The sequence below is a fragment of the Petromyzon marinus genome, chromosome 40, assembly GCF_048934315.1.
Source record: "Petromyzon marinus isolate PM22_M1 ecotype Great Lakes invasive population chromosome 40, UKy_Petmar_22M1.pri1.0, whole genome shotgun sequence".
Taxonomy (NCBI): Eukaryota; Metazoa; Chordata; class Hyperoartia; order Petromyzontiformes; family Petromyzontidae; genus Petromyzon; species Petromyzon marinus.
Window position 1 is genome coordinate 9,942,295 of NC_133706.1, and position 26,333 is coordinate 9,968,627.

The 26,333-nt window shown below is 45.1% G+C and overlaps 2 protein-coding genes across 7 annotated transcripts in view; one reads left to right on the plus strand and one right to left on the minus strand.

The window, feature by feature from the left end:
* Nucleotides 1–3,847, plus strand: part of MCTP1 (multiple C2 and transmembrane domain containing 1) — a 163,218-nt gene extending 159,371 nt beyond the window's left edge. For all 6 annotated transcript variants that reach the window (XM_032968646.2, XM_076073112.1, XM_076073113.1 and 3 more), the window contains 2 exons: nucleotides 1,426–1,523; nucleotides 2,618–3,847. In XM_032968646.2, the coding sequence (XP_032824537.2) occupies nucleotides 1,426–1,523; nucleotides 2,618–2,689 (170 nt within the window). In that variant the 3' untranslated portion in view covers nucleotides 2,690–3,847. The remainder of the gene's footprint in view (nucleotides 1–1,425; nucleotides 1,524–2,617) is intronic.
* Nucleotides 3,669–25,802, minus strand: SLF1 (SMC5/6 complex localization factor 1). Its single transcript, XM_032968645.2, has 18 exons — nucleotides 25,674–25,802; nucleotides 21,325–21,444; nucleotides 20,323–20,401; nucleotides 18,848–19,076; nucleotides 17,644–17,812; nucleotides 16,582–16,770; nucleotides 15,889–15,948; nucleotides 15,630–15,797; nucleotides 14,579–14,751; nucleotides 14,236–14,346; nucleotides 13,144–13,318; nucleotides 12,121–12,271; nucleotides 11,403–11,548; nucleotides 10,131–10,231; nucleotides 8,679–8,794; nucleotides 7,386–7,478; nucleotides 6,802–6,987; nucleotides 3,669–5,601 (listed from the first exon to the last, which is right to left on the minus strand). Exons 2-18 carry the CDS (start codon nucleotides 21,439–21,441, stop codon nucleotides 5,192–5,194), a joined length of 2,673 nt encoding a protein of 890 aa, XP_032824536.1. The 5' UTR covers nucleotides 21,442–21,444; nucleotides 25,674–25,802; the 3' UTR covers nucleotides 3,669–5,191.
* Nucleotides 25,803–26,333: the final 531 nt, after the last annotated feature.

Genomic DNA, 26,333 nt, shown 5'->3' on the forward strand with positions numbered 1-26,333 from the left:
AACCGCGGAGGTTAATAAGATCTTTGGGGGCTGTAAAGCGGAGTGGCCTTCTTTTCGTGCCGGCCCTAGCCCAGTGTCGATCCAATTGAAACAGCAGCTCTTCGGAGACAATTAGCGGGAGCCCGCGGGGACGGGACGGACGCGAACGTAAATGATGTGAATGAACTCGCCGAGAGGACGAATAACGGGCATCGAAAACACCCACGGCTCTGGCGTTGCCGGAGTGGGATTAACAAACATCTCATTTTTGCTCCGCCGGGCCTCGCCAGAGTTGTCAGGATATTGCACTTGCGAGTCGCGCGGGACAGAGATGAAATTGACGAGCATTACGGCGCTGTCCAATTACGATAATGAAGTTTGCGGCGTGATGCGGAGGCGATAATGATAGAAAGTCGTACAATTGAGCAATTTGTCACCTTTCATTACTTCACACCTCGCAAATAAAAATAGAGCTCACGAGCACATGTTGTTGAGCTTGTCAAAGCCTGGAATAATAAATAGTGATGGTGGTAATAATTTTCAGCTGCTGTCAATCCTTGGCTGGATGAAGGCCTGCCCCACGCTATGTGTTGGTGGCGGCGGCAGCGGTTTGGTTTTACGTCCCCACGATGTTTCAATGCAGGTTGGTGTAGCAAGGCCAGAACCGGTTCAGATATCACGGACCACTGATATTAGCCGTGGCCAGGGATCAAACCGAGGTGGCTGAGTTCATAGCCCAGTGCACTGACCCGCAGTACAAAGATCCGCCGTGTAGCCTTGTATGCATGTTGAACTTCTTTCTCACCGTACGGAGCCAACCGTGCTAATTGGAGGTGCGCGAAGCCTTAACAGACTGTTGGGGTGAGTGCTGTTAGGGAGCACTTATGAAGGCCGGCACGGCACACTAGGGGGCGGGTGGCCAGCACCATGCCCAGCTGCCTTTGTATCCCTGGTGGCGATATTTACACACTGCACCAGGTACTCATTTTAGACTGAGTCGATCTAGGGGAGACCCAGAACTGGTTCAGATAATTGTCACTGGTGTTGGCCGTGAGCGGGAAGCGAACTTGGGTCGCCGGGTTCGTAGGACAGCGCTCCAACCGCTATATGAGCGCTCCCCATAGTAACTGCAGTACCACTGTGACCAGCCACATCAATGCATGAATATAGTGAACATTTTTAAGTATAAAAAACATTTAGCTATCAACTTGCTAGGGCTGTAGCCGCTTGTAATGTCACCTACCCTGGTCTACCAGTGACCCAAAATATATTTAGTGAGAAATCAAGCCCTGAAATTGGGCTTAGGCAAACGTTCCAAGCAGAGGTTCGAAATATGTTTCTATCCATGTTGCAGACCACCCTGAAACGCAACTGATGCTTTGCTGCGATGAGATTTGCCGACGATAGCCTCCCTCCTCTCCGTGTTCCTCTCTCCTTCCCCCGCAGGAATAAACAAATTCACCAAAAAGCTGCGGAATCCCTATCAGATCGATAACAACGAGGTGCTGGACTTCCTCTCCCGGGTTCCCTCCGACGTGCAGAGGGTACGTGTCTCACTCAGCACGTCAGTTCTCGCATTATGACGCACGACTGATTTTTGTTTTTGGGGTGAGGCCATGTAACGATCTCTGCCCGAAATTGTGCGTTCGCCAAGAGCTCTCCACTACCCGACCGCCAAATTAAATTGTCACGTGTGCAAGCGTTTTTACGGCGCACCAGCTACGATGTTTCTCGGCTCACTCGCCGATACGTTGGCGGACGAACCCCGCCACCAAGTCAAGCAGCCGTTAAGATACGTCAGACGTCATCAGGACAAGATCCAGGAAACCAGAATAAAATTTCTGGTTAGTCAGAAGTCATTCTAAAACACATCTATTTTCATTTTAGCAAGTAAGGCCCACTGAGCTATATAGCTCTTTTTCAGAAGCGACCTGACCACAAATGATAGCTCAACAAAGTGGCTTATGTGGACATTTATAGCAAATACTCTTAAACGCGTGTTTCTAAATATGGAGGGAAAACCCCCCAAAAATACACGTGCCCATGGGGAGAACATGCAAATTCCAAACAAACAGGTGTCAGGGACGGGATCAAACCCACGACCTGTACAGCAGGTGTGGTAGTTAACATTTAGCCACCATGGCACCCCTAACTCCAACTCCCTGGATGGCCGTGTCGGGTGGTGGAGGGTGTTAACGACACAAATGTGCCCAGATTATGATGTACAGGCGTGCGTTGTGCCTTGGAGGCCCTCCGGTGCGAGTATTTCACATCGCACGTCGTTTCTTTTACATCTCATTTCTTGAGAACTTAATTTTGTTTAGTTTGTTGTCCTTCCCCCGCACCTCCGATTAGCAAGGTTGGCTACGTACATATATACATAATCGAGACAGGGTGCTCTGCTTTGATAACCCTGAAGGGCTATTTCCCAAAACGTCGCCCATTGTATATTTTTCCTAAGCCCAGTGTTAATGACGAATGGTTTTTCTAAACAATCGGGTTAGTACTTTATAATCCCACGTGGTTCACCGCCCATAGGGCCCAGCTGATGAAGCTGTTGCTGTCGCCAGAGATGTGTTAATCGCCAATCTCGTTCGTGACAACGGGTTGCTGCTGTCGCTGCATGCGTCGTATGCAGGTTCAGTACCGGGAAATCAAGCACGACCTGGGGCCCAGTCCAAGCAGGAAGAAACGTAGCAATCCGGGGTAGATGCCAGCGCGTCAAAGACAAGGATGTGGTATTTTTTTTTTTACGATCGCAAATGCGCAAGGGACCAAGTCGGAGATCTGTAGGGGATGTGGCGCGTCCTTTTAAATCTGAAACCCATGCATGTATTTTACAATGCGGTAAGAATGCATAACTGTCAGCCAGTGAATGTGATATATTTTTAACCCTCTTTGACAATGGTGTATTTTATATTAAGCGGAAAGTGCAATGCCCAAAACTTACGGTTTATCTCGTCTGTCGTTAAAACGCTTGTTTGAAACATGCGCAATGGTAGCTGTGCTACTGCCTGTGACTTCCCCTCACCCACTTAAGGACAAAAATAAGTTGATTTTATCGTCTGTCGCGACTTGGAAACGTTTTCTTTCTTAAATTAAAATAATGCAAAGATATGTGCCTTTGCACTCAATGGATCGTGACGGAAAAAAAATGTTGTGGCGTTTACACATCCAGCCGCGCATGTTTACATTTTAAACTGGGGCCATCGTGAAAGCCACCTTTGACCTTAAGTAATTTACTCTGTCTTTTAATAAATAACTTTCAATGAAGGTGATGCAGTTTTAAACCCTGCGGAGTTGCCCTGGTGAAAACGGAGGGCGTGTGGAAACGCGTTAAAAAGGGGGCCATCTTTTAAACAGTCTTCGATGTACGATGTTCTTAAAATGCTGACGATGGGGGCTTTTTTTTTTCTTTCAAACATTTAGCTGGAATTGCAAGATTCTTCCTTTCAAGGATTTTTTTTGTCTTAATCGTCTTTTTTTTTTAAGATGACATCATCTGGGTTTAATGATGGGACGAGGGGTTATTTTAATCAAAGTTATGAACGTTGGTCTTCCAAGCCATGGGGTTGAAAGTGGCTACAGGAGTGCCAACGGAACCCGTGCGAATGCAAATACTCATCGTTGATACGTTTCAGCCAAGCTGCATATATTATGTACGCAGCGAATATGAAAATGTTCTGATGCATGTAAATCATAGCTTTATTTCTGTACAATTGGACGTATGAAGTATATGAGGGAATGTACAAACATACAGTAGACACGAATATATAAACAAATTTGCAAATGTTGCTAGATTTTTGGAGACTTCCAGTCATGGCTGTATTTTCCATGCTCTCGCAAAATAAAGTATTCATTTTGCAGACGTTTGTTCACAAATGCTGGTTGAAAATCCCCCAACTTTTCAGTGTTGAAAGTATTTACAACTTAGAAAACCCCACGAGTGTCAATGTTAGCCATACCATGGCAAAATATATACATTCTTAAAAAACATTAAAGCTTAACGTTTTGACCTCTTAGATTCCACAACCGTAGTAGTACAGAATCCTAATAAAAACATTCTGAGCAGACTTGCTTCACGGTTAATTAGCAGGCGATGTGCCAAGTGTTTTCCTCCCACCGTTGTTCCTAAATTTCTGCCCACGTTCGTTTTTTGCTTAAATTCCAGTACACAAATTGAGGTTGCACGATACTTTGCTAAGCCAAATCATAGTACAATGTGAGCTCATTTTGGCCGAGCCAAATGCTCTCACGAAGGACGCTCATTTGTGTGTCCGCCCCGCGACTTTAGCCAACTGAGCAATCAACCTTTCCAAGTGTTTACTCCTTAGCCTTGGGCTGGGGTTCATCACAACCGTGCCAGGTTGTCACAACTGACCAACATCTGCTGCAAAAACGGAAACAAAAACTTCAGCTAAGTCTTTTGACCTGCATCGGTCCGATTAAATGTGTGAATGAACTTTGCATTGGATTACGTTTCCTTAATTGGGTTGGCACCTTTGCTAATCTCTATATCCGTGAAACAAACTGTGTTATTAACACATCACTACTGTTGGGATTTACTGATATTTCTGTATTTGTGCTTACATCACTGAAACCAACAGTGGTACAAGGATGAGTAGTGAACCAAGCATCAACACTGAGCATTGCGAGTTGAGTTTTGAGAAGGCCCAACTTAATTCTTGAGGGCAGGCAACCACATTCCGTGCATGGGCTGCGATTACCCAAGAAATATGCCTTTTTACAGACGAAAAATTTCAAATATTATTTTACACGTTACACTGAATGAGAAACTTATTGTAACGAAGAATACTTTGACTAAAAAGCATTTTATTAAAAATATATATTAAGATTTGGTAGGCTCCAGCATCTCCCTGTACAAAAAAACCATTCCCCCCTCTTAAAATGTATTAAATAAACACTTTGCAAAGTTGTATCGATTTATAATAACGAGTTTACAACAAAATCACCACAGCCCCCTGGCTCCCGCCACCTCTCAACCCACCCCCCACCATTCCCCCACCCCGTACCCCTCACCAATTTACCGTGGAATTCAACGGAGGTTGTCTTATGGATAGAACAGCACCCACTAAAGGAACATGGAATTTCCACCACTGGCTCAGGGCTGTAAACAGGAGACTAGTACCGCCTCAACACTTGTCCAAACAAGAAACCACTTTTCAGTAATCAAGATTACTCTGTCCAGTGTTCATTGTGCAGTATAACCGAGGAACCGGGGCAAAGAAGCGTCGCAGTCGAGCGCACGGAGGAGGCCTTCTGTCTTTGCAGACAAGGGCTGTGGCGCCACCACTTCCGTCAAGAAGGCCTTCAGTGCGGGCACGTGCTCGTGCAGCGCCATCACCTGTGCTAGGTCCTCGGCACAGCGTTCCACCTCCGTGTCCATCTCCGTGGGAGAGCAGGGCTTGGGACTTCCGTCCGTCGCAATCGTCCGCAGCGCTCTCAGCCCTTCCGTGCAGTCTCCCGGAAGCCATAGGGTCTGCAGAAGCTCCAGGACGTGGTGTAGCCGCAGGTAATCCTGCAGGAGCTGCTTCAGGAGGAAGACGAAAACTGCCGGGTTGGCGCAAGAGGCCAGGTAGTTGTCCGTGTCCTGATTTCTCTCTGTGGCGAGCACAAGGGTGGCGGTGAACACACAAGAGACTTGTAATATTTGTCTCCGCAATGACAAGGAAAAACTCGCCTATATACTATTGCATAGGCTTTGGTGGTTGTGCTGTATACCTCTCAGATGTGGTTTTTAGGGTCAGTTCCTGAAGCTCCCAGCACGTGAAGCGAAACACTGCACATCGTGCCAAACACCGCACGGCACAACCCATCGGAGAGAGCTTGTGTATTATGTGATTTGAGCCCTTTTGCCAATACCCTGCCGGATGAGGCCCTCTCCAGACTCTGGGTTATTTGACCAAACTTCACCACGGTGCTGGTTGGCGAAGGCGGGGAGCACAGACATGCGCGTAGAATATTTGTATAGTACAAACTGGCAGTATGCTTGCCGTACATGTTTCATTCGTATACTCATGTAGAAAATGTAATTGTGTTTCGTTACATGCCTCGTGTACAAACGTATTATCTTCGGAATCTCAGATAAATTGATACAATTTGGCATCATGTAGCATCCAAATGCAACCCCATGTCAAGGCACTGTTCAGAAACAGTGGGCATGTATTATGGAGCAAATGACGCACTCAGGTTACAGGTAAAGGGGAAAAAATTAACGTATTGATTGTGGACTTTAGCAGGGGCAGTTGACAGCATGAATGGCTGGGAAAATTGAGTCCAGACATTAGGGGCAGCAGAGGAGAATAAGCGACCTCCCACTGATTAAACCTACTGTGTAGGTTATTGTGATTGTGCCGAGTCGCTCTCCGTGTTTTTGGTTTGTACCGTGTTGTTCGGCATGACGTCCAATATTTTGCTCCACGTGCTGGAGGCTTCTTCAGGAAGTGAATATTTGTGAAGCTGCCAGCACGTGCAACTGAATATCCCTGAAGAGCAATAACAATGTAGCTATAACTGGCGCTTTGGGTGGCAGATTCGTGCCAAAAAGGTGCCACGTGGTAACCAAAAATAAATTGACTTGACTCGGATGAGTATGAATTAATGAGAAACTGTAATGCAAGGGATGGAGAACTTACGACCTTCACGTTCATTGTATGTGCCCCGTGGTCACTTGACGCCTACCACTTCGAAACGGCCCGTTAGGACATCACATCGAACAGCATACGGTATAACCCGAAAACGCATCGGAGAGAAGGTTGCATCTGTAGCAGTGACAAAAGTGAGGAGGGACGTTTCGCCGACCGGCGCCGTGCCGGAGCAGGAGGCTGGCGACGTCTCCGTGTCCTCGCGCAAAGGCCTCGGACAGCGGCGTCCGCCCGTCGACAGCTGCGTGCAGGTCCACGTTCTGGCAGCTCTGCAGGATCTCGCGCACGCACGCCAGGCTGCCGTGGAAGCACGCATCGTGGAGGGGAGTCCAACCGGCGCAGTCTGTAGTCAAGCGCACCGGGGGCAAACGGGGCTTAGCCTCCCAGACACCCCAATTAACTCTCCAGATGCAACGATGCACTCAAAAGCTGGCGGGGAGGAGGGGGGGGTGTCGGAAACGTTTCCAATACGCTCAGAAAGCAGAGTCAGTACGAACTCAAAAAATACCAGAACACAGCTGGCAATATCTTTTCAGTAGGTTATAGCGCGCTTGGCCGAAACACGAGAAGCAAAAAAAAAAGCGCACACGAGTGAAGGCAATAATTTATGCGGCTAGGCTCGGCGCGATACATGTGTAAGCAATGAAAAACACGGGGCGCCCTTGACAAGCGGAGCACAGCGGAGCACAGCGCCGCAGCGAGCACGCGGCGGAGGCGGAGTGGTTGCGTGGCGGCACGGACCCTGCACGTTGATGTCTGTGCCAGGAATCTCCAGCAGCTGCTTCAGCTTTGCGACGTCATTCTTTATACAAGCCTTGTGCAGCCGGGTCTCACCTGCGGCGTACGATACAGTTACACGCACGGGGTATTTCTTAGGCACGGCTGTAACCGATACGTTATTTTCGTTAGCCGGCTCTGCAAACAAAAAGCCCGTAAGTTAAAACTTCAAAGCGCGACTGCCAACGCGCATTTATATGAGGCAAAAGCACTGTGAGGCGCTTTCACCGAAATTGTTAAATATGCAGCGTGGTCATGTGAAAACAAAAATATCAATTGCAATTTTGCAGCAGCGACAACAAAGGCAATTTAAGAGGTATCACAAGCAATTTTGGACCGCTACGTTTTGAAAACGTGAACCAGATTTTATTCCGTTTAATGATGTTTGTCAAGCGATTTGACTTCACCGTGTTTTATTAAAGGCGTTTTTTTTTTACAAAAATTGGACAACGAAAGGGAAAGGAAAATAAACAGTAAAATGCTGCACCCGGTGTGAAACGTCTAGAAAATGTTACGCTGAATAGTGCCCAACAAAAAGTGTGCTGCCCAAGCGGTTTCGTAAACAGACAGGGAAAAAGAAAAGAAAGATGTATTAATGAACGTATCCACCATAGCTGTATTACAAAATTCCCTTCAGGCTTCAACTTTCTTCTGGGGTCACTGTGCAAAAATGTTACGCATGGAAATAATTTTCTTAACAGCCATGTGATCGAGATGCAGTGCACCTGCAACGCCAGTGAACTGGGCTGACAGCTCTCTGCTGAAGTTTAAAACCGCTCGGATTAAAAAAATATAAACTTTCTTATGTCGATTCCACCGAGGAAGGGGCGAGGGGGTAGTAAGGGAAGGGGGGGGGGGAAGGTCAAAGCGAAATGCAATGATGGATGTCTCTTTGCAACCATAAAGCACCATGGGTAACGGTACACCGTTTTACAAAGAAAATTATATTCTGAAAAGTAGTCTGGGTAACGGCGGCGGCTGGAAGGGGACGTGTGGAGTGATTTTAATTTTTTGCACGTTCAACAGAAAACCTCGGTGCCGTTAACGGTGCACGGTGAAGCCAAGCCATGCAATCACCAACCCACCGTACTGTACGTGGCACGGCAGCCTTGTACTCCTGGGGAATGCAAACTACTATCATCGTTGGGGGAAATACCCGGTGGTGTTTGTATTGTTAGTTTGAGCACCTGCAGGGCAATCGTTTCATAAGTGCGTCTCTTGTGGCTGCTGCCTTTACGTTCCGTGCGGCAGCATTACCCTTGGGGTTGATGCTCTTGCAAGCGCTGCTGAGTACATCCCCACCCATGGTTTCCAGTGTGTTTATATCCGTCTCCTTGGATTGCTTCCTCAACCGTCCCACCAAGCCATCGTACCTACCAAAACAAAGCGCACGTGTTTTGAGCAGACCCGCGGCGGGCAGCAACAAAAACTTACCGTTAATATAAAATATAAAACCTTTATATTCTTGGTTCTTTCGGTAAAGTCACGTAGAAGGGAAATAATAAAAATAAAACAATAAAATTCTCACGACGTTTCGATTGCAACACAAGTAATCATCATGTGTGAAAATCACAGCAATAATTTTTTTTATTATTATTTCCCTTCTACGTGACTTTACCGAAAGAAACAAGAATATGAATCCCTGCAGTCACGAAAGCTTTAAATCGAAAAAAAAAACCTTTACCTTGGTGTTTTAAAGTAATGATTACCGATGCAATTCGTAAAGGTGTATTACGGGAAGATAAACTTAAAAGCAGCCATCAAGGCCACCACTGGTCCATCTGATTGTTTTCACGTAATTATATTTGCATGTTGTAAACTAATAGCCGAAAACTAGATTAACAGAAGTTAACCCTTTCCCATTCCGATGACGTACGTGACGTCTTCTGATTCCGTTCCTATGACATAAGTGTACGTACGTGTATGCCATTGGAACGGAACTAAAAGAAAATATAAAAAAGACCTTATCGGTACCGAGGCTCCCACAAGGCGATGCGGGAGGCCGTGGCACAGTTTGGCGCCAGCTATCATACAGTGCGGTCGTGCCGCTACAGTTCTCTGCGTTGAGTGCAACGTTTTTAAAAACAACGCCGCTACTCCTCCCTAAATAAAATGAACGTGAACCGCTTGCGTGTTCCGAGATTCAGCGGTGAACAGGACCCACCCTGCAACTTGCAGACGTCTCGGAATGGGAAAGAGTTAATTTTACTCAGCCTCGCCACTATTGCCCAATGCCACGTCAATACATATATCAAAAGCCATGATTTATCTACTGCCGGATGAAGCCCTCTCCAAGTGGTCACCATCCCTGAAGGGCTACCGATGCAATAATTCAATCTAGATACTGGACAGGAGCTGATCGCATCGCTCCATCTCCACAGTGGTCATCCTATTGGGCACGTTTTCTCCTTTGGCTGCCATTCTATTGTCAGTCTCGACCATCGGGCCATCATTTCTTCTGGCTGCACATCCTGCCTAAAGCCCATACGTGTTTATTAACAGCACGACGTTGCATAGAAAAAGTAACAGATTTCTAAGCTAATCAGTGTTTTACCGTTCAGGATTTCTGTGGACGACGTCGATTCTAATTTGCCGACGGATGAACGAAAACCAAACCCCGCGAGCGAATGCTTGGGACAGTTTTGTGGGCACGCAAAAACTGGTCGCTGCATGAGCAAGGCGCGCGATGCCATGCGGTGATGAACTCACAATGACCAATTGTCCACTTCATCTGTCGCAGAATAGCACCTGCCCTGCGGTTGGCTCACCCGCTCCGCACTGAATCTCTTGATGCAGAAGTAAGCGGTTTTCTGTGGAGGCGTCAGAGACATTCCAAGCAAATGCTCCTATTCAGTCAGCACCGAGCAATTAACTATTCTCCACCAAGCCGGGATTATTTAAGGTGAGCGCACAAAAACGCACGTTCGTTTCTTTCTCTCACAGATATTGTGCGCTCTTGAATTAAATAATTGCGTTTATCTATGGGTGGACTGATGCATTCATTCATTAATATCAATTCTTAAGGCCATGCAACATGCATCAAATTTGCACACTTAAGAATATTTTTCAGAGAGTGTAAGCTGTCATGGATTTCCATCACTCCCTGCGACCACTCGAGGTTTGCATATTTAATCGAATTTTAACCCTAGTTCACTTCAAGTATTACTGTCAAGTTTGCTCATGGACTGTGATATTTAATGTTTTGTCCACATTACTTAAATGTAAATGTGTACAGCATCTAGAGTCGCTTATAGTACTTAGACGCTATATAAAAATGTGTATTATTATCACCAATCATAGCAATACCAAATATAATTTATTCTCGAGTGGCATTGAGAAAATGAATTGAATCTACAAGCGGTGAATCATTAATTGTCTATTGATAACACTGTCCACTCTCGATTATCGAGGGTAATGGGGGTAGGGATAGCTCAAAACAAACCAAAAGAGAGACAATACATCATGAGACCTCCTTTGCCAGTACCAAAATATAAGAATAGGTTTTTACCCTTTTTTCTGGCAACAAAACTGAAACCTTTTTACAAGCACCGTATAAGACGAGGCTCTAAAGAAATCTGCCTCTGGTGTGGACCAATCAGTTTCAAGGACAATGCATATATTATCAGAGTGTGTTTTTTGTTTGCATTCTGACCACAAGTATTGTGGTTAATGCAGACATGATTCCTCATAAAATGGTTTCAGTTGTATTGCTTAAAAAAAAGGGGGAAAAACCTATTCTTATAGACAATGCATACAACACAATACCAATTAGGCATAAAAAACATTTTAATGTTTACTTACGCAAGAACAATCAGTTTACTTGCTGAGCGAGGAGCAGCTAATAATCGAATCGGGGCACGAAAATAATTACCCTATAATTTGTACTCGTGTTTGTCGCAAATTTTGCGGTTAATCGGCAGCATGGATAATCCCGTCAAAATATTTGATTGTATGGATAACGTACAAGATGGGGCTACTTACAATCTTCGAGAGGCTGATGGGCATCTTCATGACTTCCGATTTGTTTTGCACGAAGGTGTGCCACAGAAGCATGTCGCACATGTGCATCCGCAGCCAGGGCGACGTTAGGCTTGTCACGAGGGTCTCCAGGGCAGGCTGCGGGAAATCTGCGCGGGCGACATTTTCACAGGGCTGAGAATCGACACCCCACTTTTTCCCGCTGGCACCTCCGATGAGCCAACGTGGGGGCATCACAGCACGGGTGGTTTTCCGCTGGCTATTTTCCATACTGTGCTGGAACCAAACTGTGACGCTCTGGTCTCGCAAAGGCCACCTGAATCTGGCGCCAATGACCCTTCCATTGCATGTGATGCAGTGGAACGCCGTTAGCGTCACGTTCTCATCTACACTCGTCTCCGCTCGTAAACTGCGTGTGACGCGGCATCACCCGCATCGTCTCCACGCATCTCGACACGTTCATCGTGCGTGGCGTCAGCAGCACAGCTCGCCGTCCACACTGGGTAAACAAGCCGGTGCCTCCTGAGCCGCACTGGGCTGCTAATCCCGGCACAGCTTGGATGTGCGGGGGAAAAGAGGTACAAATGTCAGGGCGAAAGCTAAGGCCATACAAGCAACTCTGAGTGTGTGTCGGCAACATGAGGCACGCTCACATCTTTGCACGCTGTCAAGCCAAGCCCTGTTGGACTCACAACATGGACATGCAGTTTCATTGTTCTACCTGAGCACTCTATGGCCATCTGGTTGGCATGCTTTTTTATGTCCTCCATGGCTCTGCCTCGGTTCCACAGGAGGCTGAACTCCAGCACGACCCCTAGCAAGCACTGCACCAGCCGCAGCAGCTGGTATTCTTCTTGCCGAGTTGCACAAACCTGCCCATTCGGAGCAGAGTAAGGATAAGGAGTTGCATGTATATTGCTGTTGCTTAAAAGACGAAGAATATCAAAGCAGCTTACATCGCATCTCATCTCAATCTTTTTCAGTGCCCTGTGGCAGTCAAACCAAGGCGACACCCAGTGGCAACCGTCCCTATGTGGCACTAGGTGTACACGGCACTGTCTGGAAAAAAAATTAAGTGTGGCATGTGTCTACACGTCCAATAAATGTACAAGCTTAATTGTAGCATGACTCCCTTGCTGCCCATCCATATGGTCATCCACCTTTTCCATGATGCAGTAAGTACATGTATACAGCCCTTTAGTCAATCCACTGCTGGATGAGAGACTCCCCACACTGTGCAAGTCGTAGAAAATTAAATGTTACTCCACTGCACTTTGCTACCCACCATGTAGCCAGGCAGCCTCTAACAGCTCTAATGCATTGTGGTCATCAGTCCAAGCGCTATTCAGGCTCAATCCTGGTTAGCTTCTGAGATTGGGCACATTCAGAGTTGGTCTCATTCACTTGGACGTAGTTTACCAGTCTTATACTAATGGGTACATTTTATGCACATCACTAATGCATTGATCCTTGTTTGCAAGGATTAATGCATTAGCTTCAAGTGCAGCAAAACGTTCGACATTGTGCTGGACAACACATGGTACAACCTGAACGCACATAGGAAAGCTAAACAGCGGCAAAAGGAAGGAGCACTCTGCAGTAACTGAGTCACATACCCATGCAAGGCATGTTTATTAACGTTTGCAGGTCAGAAAAGGGTTCATCCTGTCCACAGGACGGGCTGGCACCACCTTGCATAAAACATAACACGGGCGATGCGCGAAGTAAGTCGCAGCGCACGTACACTCTTGTTGTCTTGCTGTGGTGTACGGCGGCAGCAGACAGATCGCAGCTGAACCATGAAGAAGTCGAACTTGTTTGGCGCCAGCGTGACACAGCCGGAGAAGATGCAGAAGACCTGCACTAAGACCGACGACCTGTTTGGTCGCAAGTCGTGCGAGCCTCTCTCCGTCGCCCTGCTGGTCACACAGTGGTGCCACTTACATGTATCCATAAATACAGGCATCGGCAGCACCACTTTCATTCAAAGCGCAATCACAGGCACCGGCAGCGCGACTTCCATTTAAGCATAAATACAGACTTCATTTAGCCATATGCAAGAAGATTAAGACAGGCATCCATAGTGCCCACGTGTGTGAGAGTGCATTCCGCGTGATTTAAAAGCATGCTCTCTGCAGGCAAATGCATTTGCGTAAATTGTGATTATTATTTTTGGACCGTGTGAGATGTGGCTTTTTGGATTTCAGTGGAACCATGCACGGTATCGTGAATGTGCATCATTTAATGCTATAGTTTTTTTTGCTTCAGTACAGCGTGTACAATCAAACATCACATAAACAGCACCGCTATAGAGTAAAACTGGCACGCGTGTAATATCTTGCCGCCAGTGTGTGTCGTCGCGCTCTCATGCTTCCCGTTGAGACGGGGCCACGCGACATGTGCATTGCCAGGGGCAAGGATATAAAACACGAATAGCTCAGTTTCGCTGAAATAATTTGGAATACTCATTTAAAGTAAATGACCTAATTAAGACGAGTAATTAAGTGCTTTGATGGGCATGTGCTGTTCACGATTGGTGGCTGCGTATTTGAGTATTTATCTCCCGCAATAGCGTTGGGACCTATAGCGCCAGTACAGCTGATAGGGCCGTGTTCCATAACACAAACTTGGAAGCTGCAGACCTGATGGTCAGTAAACGCTTCTGATCGGGCCATGAACGATATATAAAATAACCTGATAAAGTAAATACATTTAGTTGACATAAGAAATATACCTGATCAAGTCATTGTCTTAAATAATTTATAGCATTGAAAATACATTTAGAGAATAACAACGGATATAAGATATGCAACGTATGTTCATTAGCTACAAGTACCTTGTGTTCAGTTCAAAGAGCTCAGCTTCAAACAGTTTACAAAAGCAGACCAAGAGCTGGCTGTAGACCTGCTGCTTTTGTCTGGTACGGTCATCCCCATTCACGCAGGTGCTGCGCCGACACACACACACACACGGGACACGCACTTCACCGCTAAATCCCAGCACGCAGCCCAAGTAACCATGTGCTCCAACCAACAGCTTAACACCATGACGTAATGCCCCCCCCCCCACCCGCCGCCCCCCACACCCCCAGCCAGCGCTCTCGAAACGCCCATCACCACGGTCTACAAATTCTGCAGCCTAATCACTCAATTACAATATCTGAGAGCCAAGTGTTGTACCTGATGAGGGTCTTAAGCAGAGCCCAGCAACCCTCGCAATCCTCCGTGTCGTCAGGCATGCGGAGAAGCCACAGGTAATAATCGCTAAACTGCCAGTGGGCCCAAGGAGGGTAAATTGCCAGCAGCAAATCGAAAATTCTGCAGAATTGCTCCATTAGCTTCTTGTCGTTTTTCTGCAGAGACACATTGTTTTCGCAATTGCACGAGCTGCATATTTTGGCAACCGGCGGTGAAGCAGCAGTGTAATGATAACAGTAAACTGACCATTTTGGGGAGAATGGTGCACAAAGCAATATCAAACAACATGTGGTTATGCTGCCGACTGCTCAAACACAATGATTTTATGCCGATAGCAAAGCTGGGATTACCATTTTCTCGCTAAATGTATCAGAAACAAAGGCTCGTGCGGAAATTGCTTTGGCGCGAACTCACAACTTTATTTAAATGCCCTCAAAAGTGTGAGATAAAATAACATCAACAAAAAAAGACGAAGATCTCGCTTGTTCACAACCGATTTGTATTCCGAAGGCGAAAGTGTTGTTCGTGAACAATTTATTGAGGTCAGCTCAGCACAGGAGGTGGGAGCAGGCGGCCAGCATGATTCCTGGTGTTACCCTGACAAAGAAGCGCGATGGACTCTTGGTGAACAGCCCTTACTCCACTTGTTTGTAACAGAATTAGTCAACATGAATTAAGCTCTTGGACTAAAGGACATTAATAAGCCGCGTTCACAAAGCGGCCGCGTTGGTTGGTGCCTGGGGGGTTCGAAGTTTGAAATCCCTTTGAAGTTGCGCTGGGTTTACGCCAGCATTTCTGTGCGCTGCAGATACTAAAACTATCCCGGGAAGGCTCTCAGACTGCTGACTAGACAAAGCTTAGAAAGCACCTCCGCCGGCATGTTAAGTTGCGCTACACCAGACATTTATGTCCGCTTTGTCCTTCCCTTACCCACGTTAATGTGCACTTGAGTACCGGCATTCAGTTCCTTTATGGCCTCCGTGTGAATAGGGCCCCGCAGTAATTAAGAAGTGACGGGGAGGGAACCTCTTACCTTCAGAATGTGCTTTAGAATTTTCTGTAGTGTCCCTGCAGGAGGGCAATAGAGAGGTGACCTTGTCAGGTAGGCCTCAACCTCTTGCAAAGCCTCAAAATAAAAACCACATTCCACCAGGCTCTCCATTTTCTTAACCGTCAATTCATCCAACAGCCACTGCTTTCCCTTCAGAGCAACCAAGAAAACAAGAGAGAACGCTTCAACAAAAACACGCGCACACGTTCGAGCGTTACATTCAGCTCACAAATAAGCATACCTCTGAAAAGCTGATCGGGTGGATCCGAACGTAGCCTGACGTAATGCTAACGTAAGAGCTCTAAGGGAGAGGGAGGGAGAGAAGCGAGAAAATCATGAATTGCTGCGGACCTCAAGGAAATGTTAAATTACGCTTCGATGCAATTCTGGGTGGAACACATACAATAAAGCCTCGCATATCCGACCGTAAAAAATCCACCCCAACCAATTAACCACCTACAACACCTAGTGGGTGCTTTCGTTTTTTCAGATGTTCACAACCCAAACATTTCACAAAGTACTGCATTGTTATAATCTTGAATATACTGACTTACTTCTAAAGCACAGTAAAGCGTTTTCCCATGTGCTTTAAAGCGTGTGCACTGCATTGTTGTTCACCAACATATTTGTGAACGGTGAAAATGTCACAGATGTTGACATTCCCGACTTTCACACATCCGCCTATGCATCAGTCCACAGCAAGCCAGATATATACGACGTTGTACTGTACTCTGTAGCACACTCACATAAAAACGACTGCGGTTTTATGTCGGCAGAGCGTGGGCAAAAATCCCGCGATGAGCAAACACCACGCGCATTACCGAGGCCAATTAAAAACAAATAAGCAATTTGCACGACATTTTAGGCTCGAGTCACACCATGCCTTCATCAACACACAATTTCCATACTGATTCACAAAGTCGGCACAGCATACCTTATTAGATGTGCTCAAGACGTTCTGGATTTTTGTACGCATTTCGTTTCCTGGGTCAACGGCACGCGTCTGGGAGGAAAGGTGGTTTTGCTCGCTGCCTGCTGATGCCGGACCCAGGCTATGTGTCAATGCTGGGGGTTTGCTGAACATGCTGCAATGTTTGCTCTCGCTGCCAGCCTTGCTAGGTCCCTGGGAACACACCAAAGGAACATTAAGGTTTATAACAAGCTACAGAATGACATCCTAGTATGTGAAACAGACTTGTCAACATGCATAAATAATAAATGCAACTTTATAAGTTGGAACGATTAGACAACACAGAATTCGAATTTTTTTAAGGTGATTGGTATGATGCAATACATGTTCCGACCTTTGTCAATCCACTGCTGGATTAAGCCCTTCCCTTGCCACATCAGTCATCGGGGTTGTTTGACCACACTTCACCACACTTGTCAGTGCAAGTTGGTGAGGAGAGTAGCCTAGAACCAGTTAAGATATCCCTCAGCACTGTTAGCCAGGGGTATGATTTTAACTCTGGTCAACAGCACATGCCCATCAAAGCACTTAATTACTCATAGTGCGGTGCACTAACCACTGTGCCATCATGCCAATCCATTACCAATTTGAGTGTTATAAAATGCTTCCGCATAGAAAACGGTCCTTACATTTTTCACGTCATAATTTTACTATCATAATGCAATGATCAATACGTAACCAAAACATTGTAAGCACTGGTTAAGTAAGCCGCCTGTCTCCTCTCAACCTCTCGTGGAGGTTAGCACATGGACCTGACACTGGAATAGGCTGCAAGGAACATCGTGAAACACAATAGCCCCTCCTCCTGAGAAAGCAGTGCACAAAGCAATGAGTATTGGTTCAGCTGTGTATGGTGGTGTCGCAAGGGTTATGTTAACTGGACATCTGTGATCAAGAGCTTTATAGCTCAAGATTCAGATATTTACTTTCATCACATGGGGTGTAAAATTACATTCAAATGTGCTTAGTACAAAATCCACGGAGCATTCAGATTACACAATAACATCGGTAACATCTCGACAATACCTGACGCAGATAGTCAGCGATGTATCTCACGCTATAATGGGGGACGTTAGAGCGACTTGACTCCCAGGGATTTGTGTCGCAGTTTATATCGTAGAGTATGTGCGTGACCACAGCGTCAGAGGTTGACGGACTCTCTTCGTACACCACAGCTTTCCCTGCTTTCAGTATCCTATGTGCAAAAGGAAACCACATCCCATGGAAAATGTACACATAGTAACAAAACCCTTCGCAGATATGTAAATATAAATATATATTCTCTGTTCTTTCGGTAAAGTCACGTAGAAGGGAAACAATAAAATAATAAAAATATATAACAATAAAATTCTCACGATGTTTCGACTGCAACACAAGCAATCATCATCAGGTGATCATCAGGCGATGATGATTGCTTGTGTTGCAGTCGAAACGTCGTGAGAATTTTATTGTTTTATATTACCGAAAGAACAAAGAATATGAATCCCTGCAGTCATGAAAGCTTTAAATTATAAATATATATTTATATGGTGAAACAGGTCAGTCCTAGTTTATTGGTTGTACTAGATGGTTATGTTTGCTTATAATACTTTTAATATAATGTAACATAATTGCACATTCATCACATCACACCACATATTTTAGGTGCAAGACTGGAGGACATTTTAAAAATTCTGACAACTGTTTGATGCGGGTTTGTAACTACCAACAAAACGTCATACCCAATTGTTACATGTTGTGGATTGCTCTCCAACCCACATGCGTGCTGAAGAAGTAATACGATGGCATATTGGTTCACGGGGCAACTTTATTAATTCGCTGTGTCGGCTGGAGGATGGTGTAAGACCCAAATATCTATTTTAATTCATATTGGTGGCAAAAACCTCCGTGCTAAAAAACGTGTCTTTATTTTATCTGGGTCACCTCTCTGCCCCCATTATCCCAGATAATTGATAGATGACCAAGCCATCACACAGCAAGTGGCCATTGTGAGCTCTGGCAACCGTCACTATATTTGTCCCTGCTGGGGAATATTCAGAATACTGCTCTCCGTGGTGTTTTCAAATTGCACCTCTTTCGCCAGCGAATTCAATTCTTGTTTGGACATGAACTAAAAAAAACTTTCAGCAGACGGAGCGAAACAATACAAGTTACAACCCGAAATTACATCTGAGAGCTGTGCAGCACAATAGCAAAAAAAACACACAAAAGTATTAAGAATATTGCTTGCCTGCAGAAGATTAGTAGCCTGTTCATATCACTTATGTCCAGCACGACTTTCCAACCCTGAAAGGCTCCCGATGACCCCCCTGACTGGATGTGCCTCCTCCAGTCGCGGGCGGCCAGCTCCAAGTCAGATGTGGCACGGCCAGGATTTCCCCACTCATAGAAGCCTTCTTCCAGCCAGTAGCCAGCGCTTGCGCTCTCTCTTAAATAATCCTCCTGCAGAATCCAAACTCCTGCAGGAACACTCACACACACACACGGTTCTTCGTTACAAATCACTCGCCTTCACCATGAACAACAGACATGGAAACAATTCATCACAGCGTTTTAATAAGTTTTTTTCGCGTGTGGAATATTTGCTGGTTTATTCCAGGATGTTTCTGTTGCGCGTCGTCGCTTTGGGATGTTCTGTGTTCAAATTTTGTTTGTTGCGGTTGCACCCGACTTAGGAGCCTTCATGGCTCACAGGGCTATACCTAATAAATGAAAACTTGAAAAACTCCCTTGTCCCCGACACCCGACAGTAGTAATTCTCACATTCTGCGGTAACAAATCCTCATAATCTTCAATCCACTAACAATCCACTGATGGATGTAGCAATCCATATAGCACCTGCAAATGAGCTGATTTCGTCGCTCCATCTCCATGGTAAATGTACTCTCAGGCACGTTCCCCCCTTTGGCTGTTACTCCGTCAATCGTTCTGAATACCGACAATTATTACTTCTTGCAAAATGTCCTGCCCAAGCCCACTTACTTACAAAAAAAGTCACGAGCTTGCTTTATGTTCACTAATGGTATTGTCTAAACATGTTCCTCTCTATCTGTAGGTATAATTCAGAGTATAACCAAATAATTTCACAAATACATGTGTTCTACTTTCAGTGTTCCTCTTTCTTTTCCCATTGTAATTACTTTGTATATGTACATAACATATTAATTACTTCAGTATATCACCAATTGGCCATATCTTATTTTGCACTGAATTACCATTTCAAAGTTATGGTAATCCCAGGCATGGATGTTTCATGCTTATTTGCAGTTCTGTTTAAGTATATAAACAGCACCATTCAAACACAGCTCTGCATAAGCACACGTAGCATATATATTATAAATTCCTGTAGATTGTAGATAATTTGATATCATAACAAATATATCACTCATTGAGATGATTAATTTATCTTTGATGGTGCAGTGGTAAGCACACTGCACTCTGAAGCTGGTTACCCGAGTTAGATTACCAGCCTCAGCTAATATCAGTAGTGACTTACATATTAACTGGTCCTGTGGCTTCCCCCACTTTCACCAACCCGAAACTGACTCGCGTCGTAAAGTATAGTTTAACAACCTCCATAACCAACACGGCATCTTAAGGCCTTTATCCAGATGAAGGGCAAAAAAACAATTAACTTGATAAACATGAACACAACACAGAGGCCTGACAGTACCAAGCACCCCAATGACAAAATGGTATTCATACCTGCAGCACAGGCTGAGAGATACTTCTCACTGTAGTTCGGTTTCGCAATGATCATGTGCGTGCAATGTGTGTCAAAAACCTGAGAAGACCCATGACATAAACAGGAAAAACCATGTCACTTGAGAAGGCAATTTTATAGATCTCATTTTGAACTTTCGTGCGATTAAACTGAGAAATGTTGTATCCACATTTGGGGCCATCCTCCAAAGAATGTTCATCAAATATATATATTTTTTAAACTACCTTTTTCATTATCAGTGAATTAAGCAAATGAAGATTAAAGATATATTTAAAAGGACATTTTTTGTACTGTCACAGGTGAACAGTTGGATAATGGGAGGCTACCTGGGTTCGAAGCTCGGATCTCAAAGGGGCTAGAATGGTGCTCGAACCGCTAGAGCCACTTGGCCACCTCAGTGGGTAATACATTAATAGACAGTGGGTAAGGTGGGAAAGACAATTGTTTAGAGACTGCGCTGCAGATGCATTCATATGTTTTAATACGCAAGTTATCCTGAAAGATGGTAGTCCTCTTTACAACTTTCGACACCTTCCCGAGAATGCGTGCTTGAGATGTCTGTTTGCAGTCCAGTATTTTTCAATGAATTTAGGCACCGATGCTGCAGTTGTAGCATTTGTTAATTGAATAATGCTGGCACTATGATTTTTTTTTAAAATAAATTTGGTGGCATGATGCAAATAAACATGCAACATTCTGCCTGTAGCACTGAGGTGGAAAAGTGGTGGCTTAAATCAACTTTCTATTAACCACAGCCCAAAATGGAGATTCAACATGAGGCCTCTTAATGTAAGAAGTTAAGAATTCTTCACATGTATTACTCTGACTTTTTCAACAACGAAGATAAACACTGCTCCTACATATTGATCGTGATATAAAAAAAAGCCACTTCATCATTCATAAAATATACATTTGTGAAAAAATGTTGATTCAATCTTGTTTTACACCGTTGACGTAAAAAGGACCAGAGTATGCACAAGCACCTTGCCAGGCAAGAGGCATCCATCCAATTTCAGAATCAATTTCTCCAGCTCAACTCTGATCGTCCACACAAAGCCAGAAATCTGGAAATTCCGGAAATGAGCAGGAGGCTGCGCCATCTGCTACACAAGAAGAATTGTTCAGAGAATTAAACAAACTTGGTTTGTGACACTGCATTGATAGAGGTACACAAGTACAAAACAACAAACAATACAGCATGCATTTGTCAATAACAATGCCCTGAAAGTAAAAATATATCATAGGCGACGTGTCATCAGAGCACATAGAGATGCCAGAGACAGTGGCTAAGCATGAGAGACTGCACTTTACACGATGTGGCCTGATACAAATCTAGCTCTTAATTTTTTTCCAGATGAACAGTTTTTAAATAAAAATTTTAAAAATCAAAATATTAAAAAAACTAATTTGTATTAAAGTTCAATTATAATATGACGGTGGCACATTGAATTATGGGAAGAATTGTGTTTGTGAGGTCAATGGATAACATACTTACTAATACATTCCTGGGATCAATTATCATATCAACAGGAAGAGTCTATGGGACTGTGCATGTCCTATATTCCTGGACCTTGCAATTGGGGTAGAGGCATTTATGGGAAGTGATTTGAAAATAAATCTAATGTGAAAAAGTACACCAAATATTAAACAAAAAATTGGCGTGTGTCTCACACTTAACAATAAAGCTTTAGGTGAAGGTGAGACATTCAGTTCTACCAGGTGAACAGTATTCGGTTTCATTGTCCTTTTTGTGGTCTCATTCCCACCTGAAATGATCAGACTTGATAATGCCTACCTTGACAGAGTGAATCCTCGTGACAATCACACGGGAATTCTTATGCATCCAAAGATTTCAATTTGAACGGGTGGAGGGGTCAAGGACATGGCAAGTCTATTCTTTAATCCTCATTACAAAAAAAAGTTTCAAAACATTATCAGTGGTAATGTAAGTTTAATCATTGCCTCCTTGCTGTAAGGCTTATTTGAATATCCCAAGTGGGGATTCCCAATTACCTTCTGTAATGAGTTACCAGCTGCGTGGCTACCCAGTGTGCGGGTGGTGCAATTGTACTGGGGGCCAGAAGAGCGAAGGTGCCAGTCAACGAAGAATGGGGCAATCTGACAGGTGGGGTCCCATTTCATTCCTTACGCCATGCTAGACCACTGAGTATTCGGTACAGCATACTTTAATAACGATACATCGATGCATCAAACTTAATTCCTGTACATGCATGGAAATCTCTCAGAAATTATTCAGCGTTATTTCGTTTTTACAAATTACACTCAAACGATATGGGAAAAAAAGAACCACAAAATAAGACATAACCATCGATCCTTCTTAATTCATGTAATCCGTCTGGGTGAGGGGAGTAAATGGTCACCTGCTTTTGAGAATTTTGCTGGCACCCATTGGCCTATGTTGTCTGCCTGGAGCATGGCTGTGTGCAACATCTGATATTAATGCAAAAAACTAACGGGACGCTCTGCAGTGATAGAGTTTAGGGAAAAGGCCAATCCTGTGATCATTGATGCACAGACTTCGATGGAGACATGCAATGCAAATTAGGTATACATGTACCGTATCCTCAGTGTGGTAGATACATGTTTTTGAAATCAATGTACGTGCCAATCCACTGCTAGATGAGTGCCTCCCCACACCGTGCTGGTCATGAGGATTATTTGCTCATGCCGTTACCACGCTACTCAGCACGGGTTGGCGAGGCCAGCCAGCACAGACGTGGAAGCATACCATGACAGCATCACAATTTGCTACACGGCCCTCTGCAGACACATAGTCTCTGCAAGCCTATAACACCTGCCATGCACGGAAGGGGTAACAACCAAAGCACTGTGGCAGGATCAACGTTACAAAAACATCGTATATTAAGGCACGTGTTCATCATCTATGCAAATGACAAATTACCACCCTACATGTTTGCTCTGTCTATGTATGTAAGATTATATGGTTGATTTTAAAATATATATCTCAACTGTAAAATCTGGCAGGACCCTCCTGAACGTCTACTCAGAGCCGGCTATGGCAGGGATGCGTGAGCCAGCTATGGCAGGGATGCGTGAGCCAGCTATGGCAGGGATGCGTGAGCTGGCTATGACGTGTGCGGATTTATTTCCAATTCTTATATAAACATCAATTACATGTAGCTTTGTGGCTCAGAACGTGATTGTAACGATGAATAACTTACAGCGCACTAATTGCAATATAAACATCCGTAGTTTGGCGACGGAGGTTGGCGTGTGATAATTACGTGAATTGACAAAGTTTTATGTAACACATTCCTGCGGAGGGAGCTGGTAGGAACGTTGGGTTGCTCGGTCAATGGCCAGGGCCAACGGTGGCACCACGTGGTGTATTCTGCAAATATGCCCGACTGTGAGGGCAGGCACAAGCCGGCGTGAGGAGGTTAAATGTTGAGTTTTATAAGGGCACCACGGGGTGACCTGCCCCTCCCCACCCAGCCCCACCCCTCCTAACCCCCACCTAGCCCCACCCTCCTCACCCAGCCCCTCCCCACCCAGCCCCTCCCCACCATCCCCTCTCCACCCAGCCCCACCCCTCCCATTTTTGGATGCACGACGGACGGACACAATAGTCCCCTGTGGGCTGGTGTAACTAGGAGGTTCCTACCAGTATAATGGATATCAGTTCAGTTTCATTTATTTTGGTATAGCCCTGTGGGATGCAAGTCAAACAACAACAACAACCACAAGAAAACTTTGATTAAGGCCATCAGTCCAACTCCGTACTACAACAAAACAAACATGTCAAAACCAAAAAAGTTTTCTAAATCACCAAAACATAAAGCCATAATTGCAACGTAACAGTGATCATAGGGACTGTGACCGAATTTTTACAATAAACTACATAAATAACATGTAACACCAAATCCTAGAGCCATAGCTGGCTGCATGAGTTACTCCACAACAAGAGAAGCATCAGTCGGGGTATCACATTTTTCAATGCACCTTTAAGATCAGCAAGCTAAATCAAAATACAGATAATACTTTGCAGCGTCATCCGGAGCGAAACATTTTATTTTATTTTACGCCAATGAATAGCAGTGGCAGCTAAGGGTGTACAACTCCTCTCGAGCAGTTTTGAGAGAAGATCTCATTGGTAACGATTCAAGTTGCAGTTTATTAGCAATAGCATTCCAGACCTGGGGGCATCAATAGCAAAGGCCCTTCCTCCAGTTTTTGTAGGCAATAGGGAATGTGAAACTGGTAAATGAGCGAAGACCTGAGGTCAAATTTGTTCTTTGAAACAGAGAGGAGATCCAGCAGGTAGTCTGCGGATTTTTTTGTAAGTACATCGTGAATAAATAAGATCTGGTGCACAAGCCGTCGAACATTAAGATATGTTAAGTTTGACCCAATGTAGAGATCACAGTGGTGAGTCCCATATGGGCAGTTCAATGTAAATCTTAAGGCCGAGTGATAGATGGAATCAAGCTTCTTCAGTACAGTACTTAGGGCTGATTTATACACGATGTCACAGTAGTCAAGTAGAGGCAGTATGGTAGCTTTTATCAATTCCAAACGGAACATTGGGGGGAAGCAGTGCTTGTGTCGATACAGAAAACCAATTTTTATTTTTGTCTTTTTACCAATACAATCAATGTGATCTTCAAAATTCAGTTTTGAATCCAGGATGACCCCAAGATACTTATAGATCTTGACTTGCTCTATTTGATAATTATTTAAGGAATGTAATTGGAGAAAAATAACTTCCTGCTTTATAGTCCTGGTGAGAAGCATAGCACCGTGGTTTTGAATATAATATATTGCACGGCAAGTGAGCGGTGACGTCACATCTGTGATGTCACCCGCAGCGTCACGCAGTGTGCCTCATGACGTCATCCCCCCCCCACCCTCCGCGTCGGCCGTGTTATTAATCAAAGACAAGAATCCAAGTCCCGGGCGAAGCCTGGTAGTGAAGTTAGTTCTGGATGAAGCGGGGGATTTGCCCATCTCAACTCTGGGGCCCTTCCACGCACACAAGCATATCGTATAGACCAAGTCAACGTGCGTGATTGTGCTGAAATGTGGACCGGTTCTGTCTCAACATTCAATACACATTTGATATTTTATTCCGTTCGCCGTATCATTCGTTTTTTTTTCAGAGCATTATCAATGAATCGCTGTACTTTTCCGTTAATCGGTACACACGCACCCCAACGGGTTTAATAACAAACCGCGCACGACCCCCCCCCCCCCCCCGCCCTGGCTGAGCAACAGCGCGCGTTGGAACTAGGCCCCGTCCGGCGCATGTTAACGAGACGCACAAAAGTAATCGATTTCCGGCGAAGCGTACCGTGGAGTTGCCCACACACACCACCACACCGCACGCGCCGCGAACTTCAAAAGCCGCCGGTTGACGTCGCCCATTGGGGGTCAACTCGTATCCGGTGACGTCAGCCGCATTGGGAAATCGCAGACCGGATTAGACTCGGGAAAGGGGCGGGGCCAGATCAGCCAATCGCGTCGCGGGTTTAATGTTCGGCTTTGACCAATTGGAGCGCGTTTGAAGCGACGTTCGGCGTGCGAGCGCGCTAGGAAATGTAAATGCACGTTTGTTATAAATGTTGTTTGGGGGCCGTCCATAAATGACGTCACGCACCTGGGAGGGGGGGGTGGTCAGACATTCGTGACGATTGTGTGACGAGGGGGGGTGCGAAATGTGACGTCACATCAAAACTTCAAATAGACACGTTTAAAGCGATTTGAAGCATGTTTTATATATTTTTTGGGGGGGGGCAGAGTTTTGTGACGTCATATTTGAGGGGGGGGGTCTGACTTTTTGTGACACCGTGTAACTAGGGGGGGGGGGGGTCAAAAATCGTCCAAAATCGCGTGACGTTATTTATGTACGGCCCCTAAGCCACTGTTGAGATATTATTAGTGGCGAGGTGGCTTCTGAAAATGTATTAAATGCCTCGGTGGGCCTTACGTGATTTGTTTACATCTCCTATAC

Bases quoted from the DNA above. Each gene is read 5' to 3' on its own strand.
- SLF1 (XM_032968645.2), bottom strand. From the start codon at position 21,441: ATGGCGCAGCCTCCTGCTCATTTCCGGAATTTCCAGATTTCTGGCTTT. The intron at 7,479-8,678 runs GTAATGCTGCCG...CGTACGCCGCAG, and splicing joins CAAGAGCATCAACCCCAAGG to GTGAGACCCGGCTGCACAAG. The intron at 6,988-7,385 runs GTCCGTGCCGCC...GCTTGACTACAG, and splicing joins CACAGACATCAACGTGCAGG to ACTGCGCCGGTTGGACTCCC.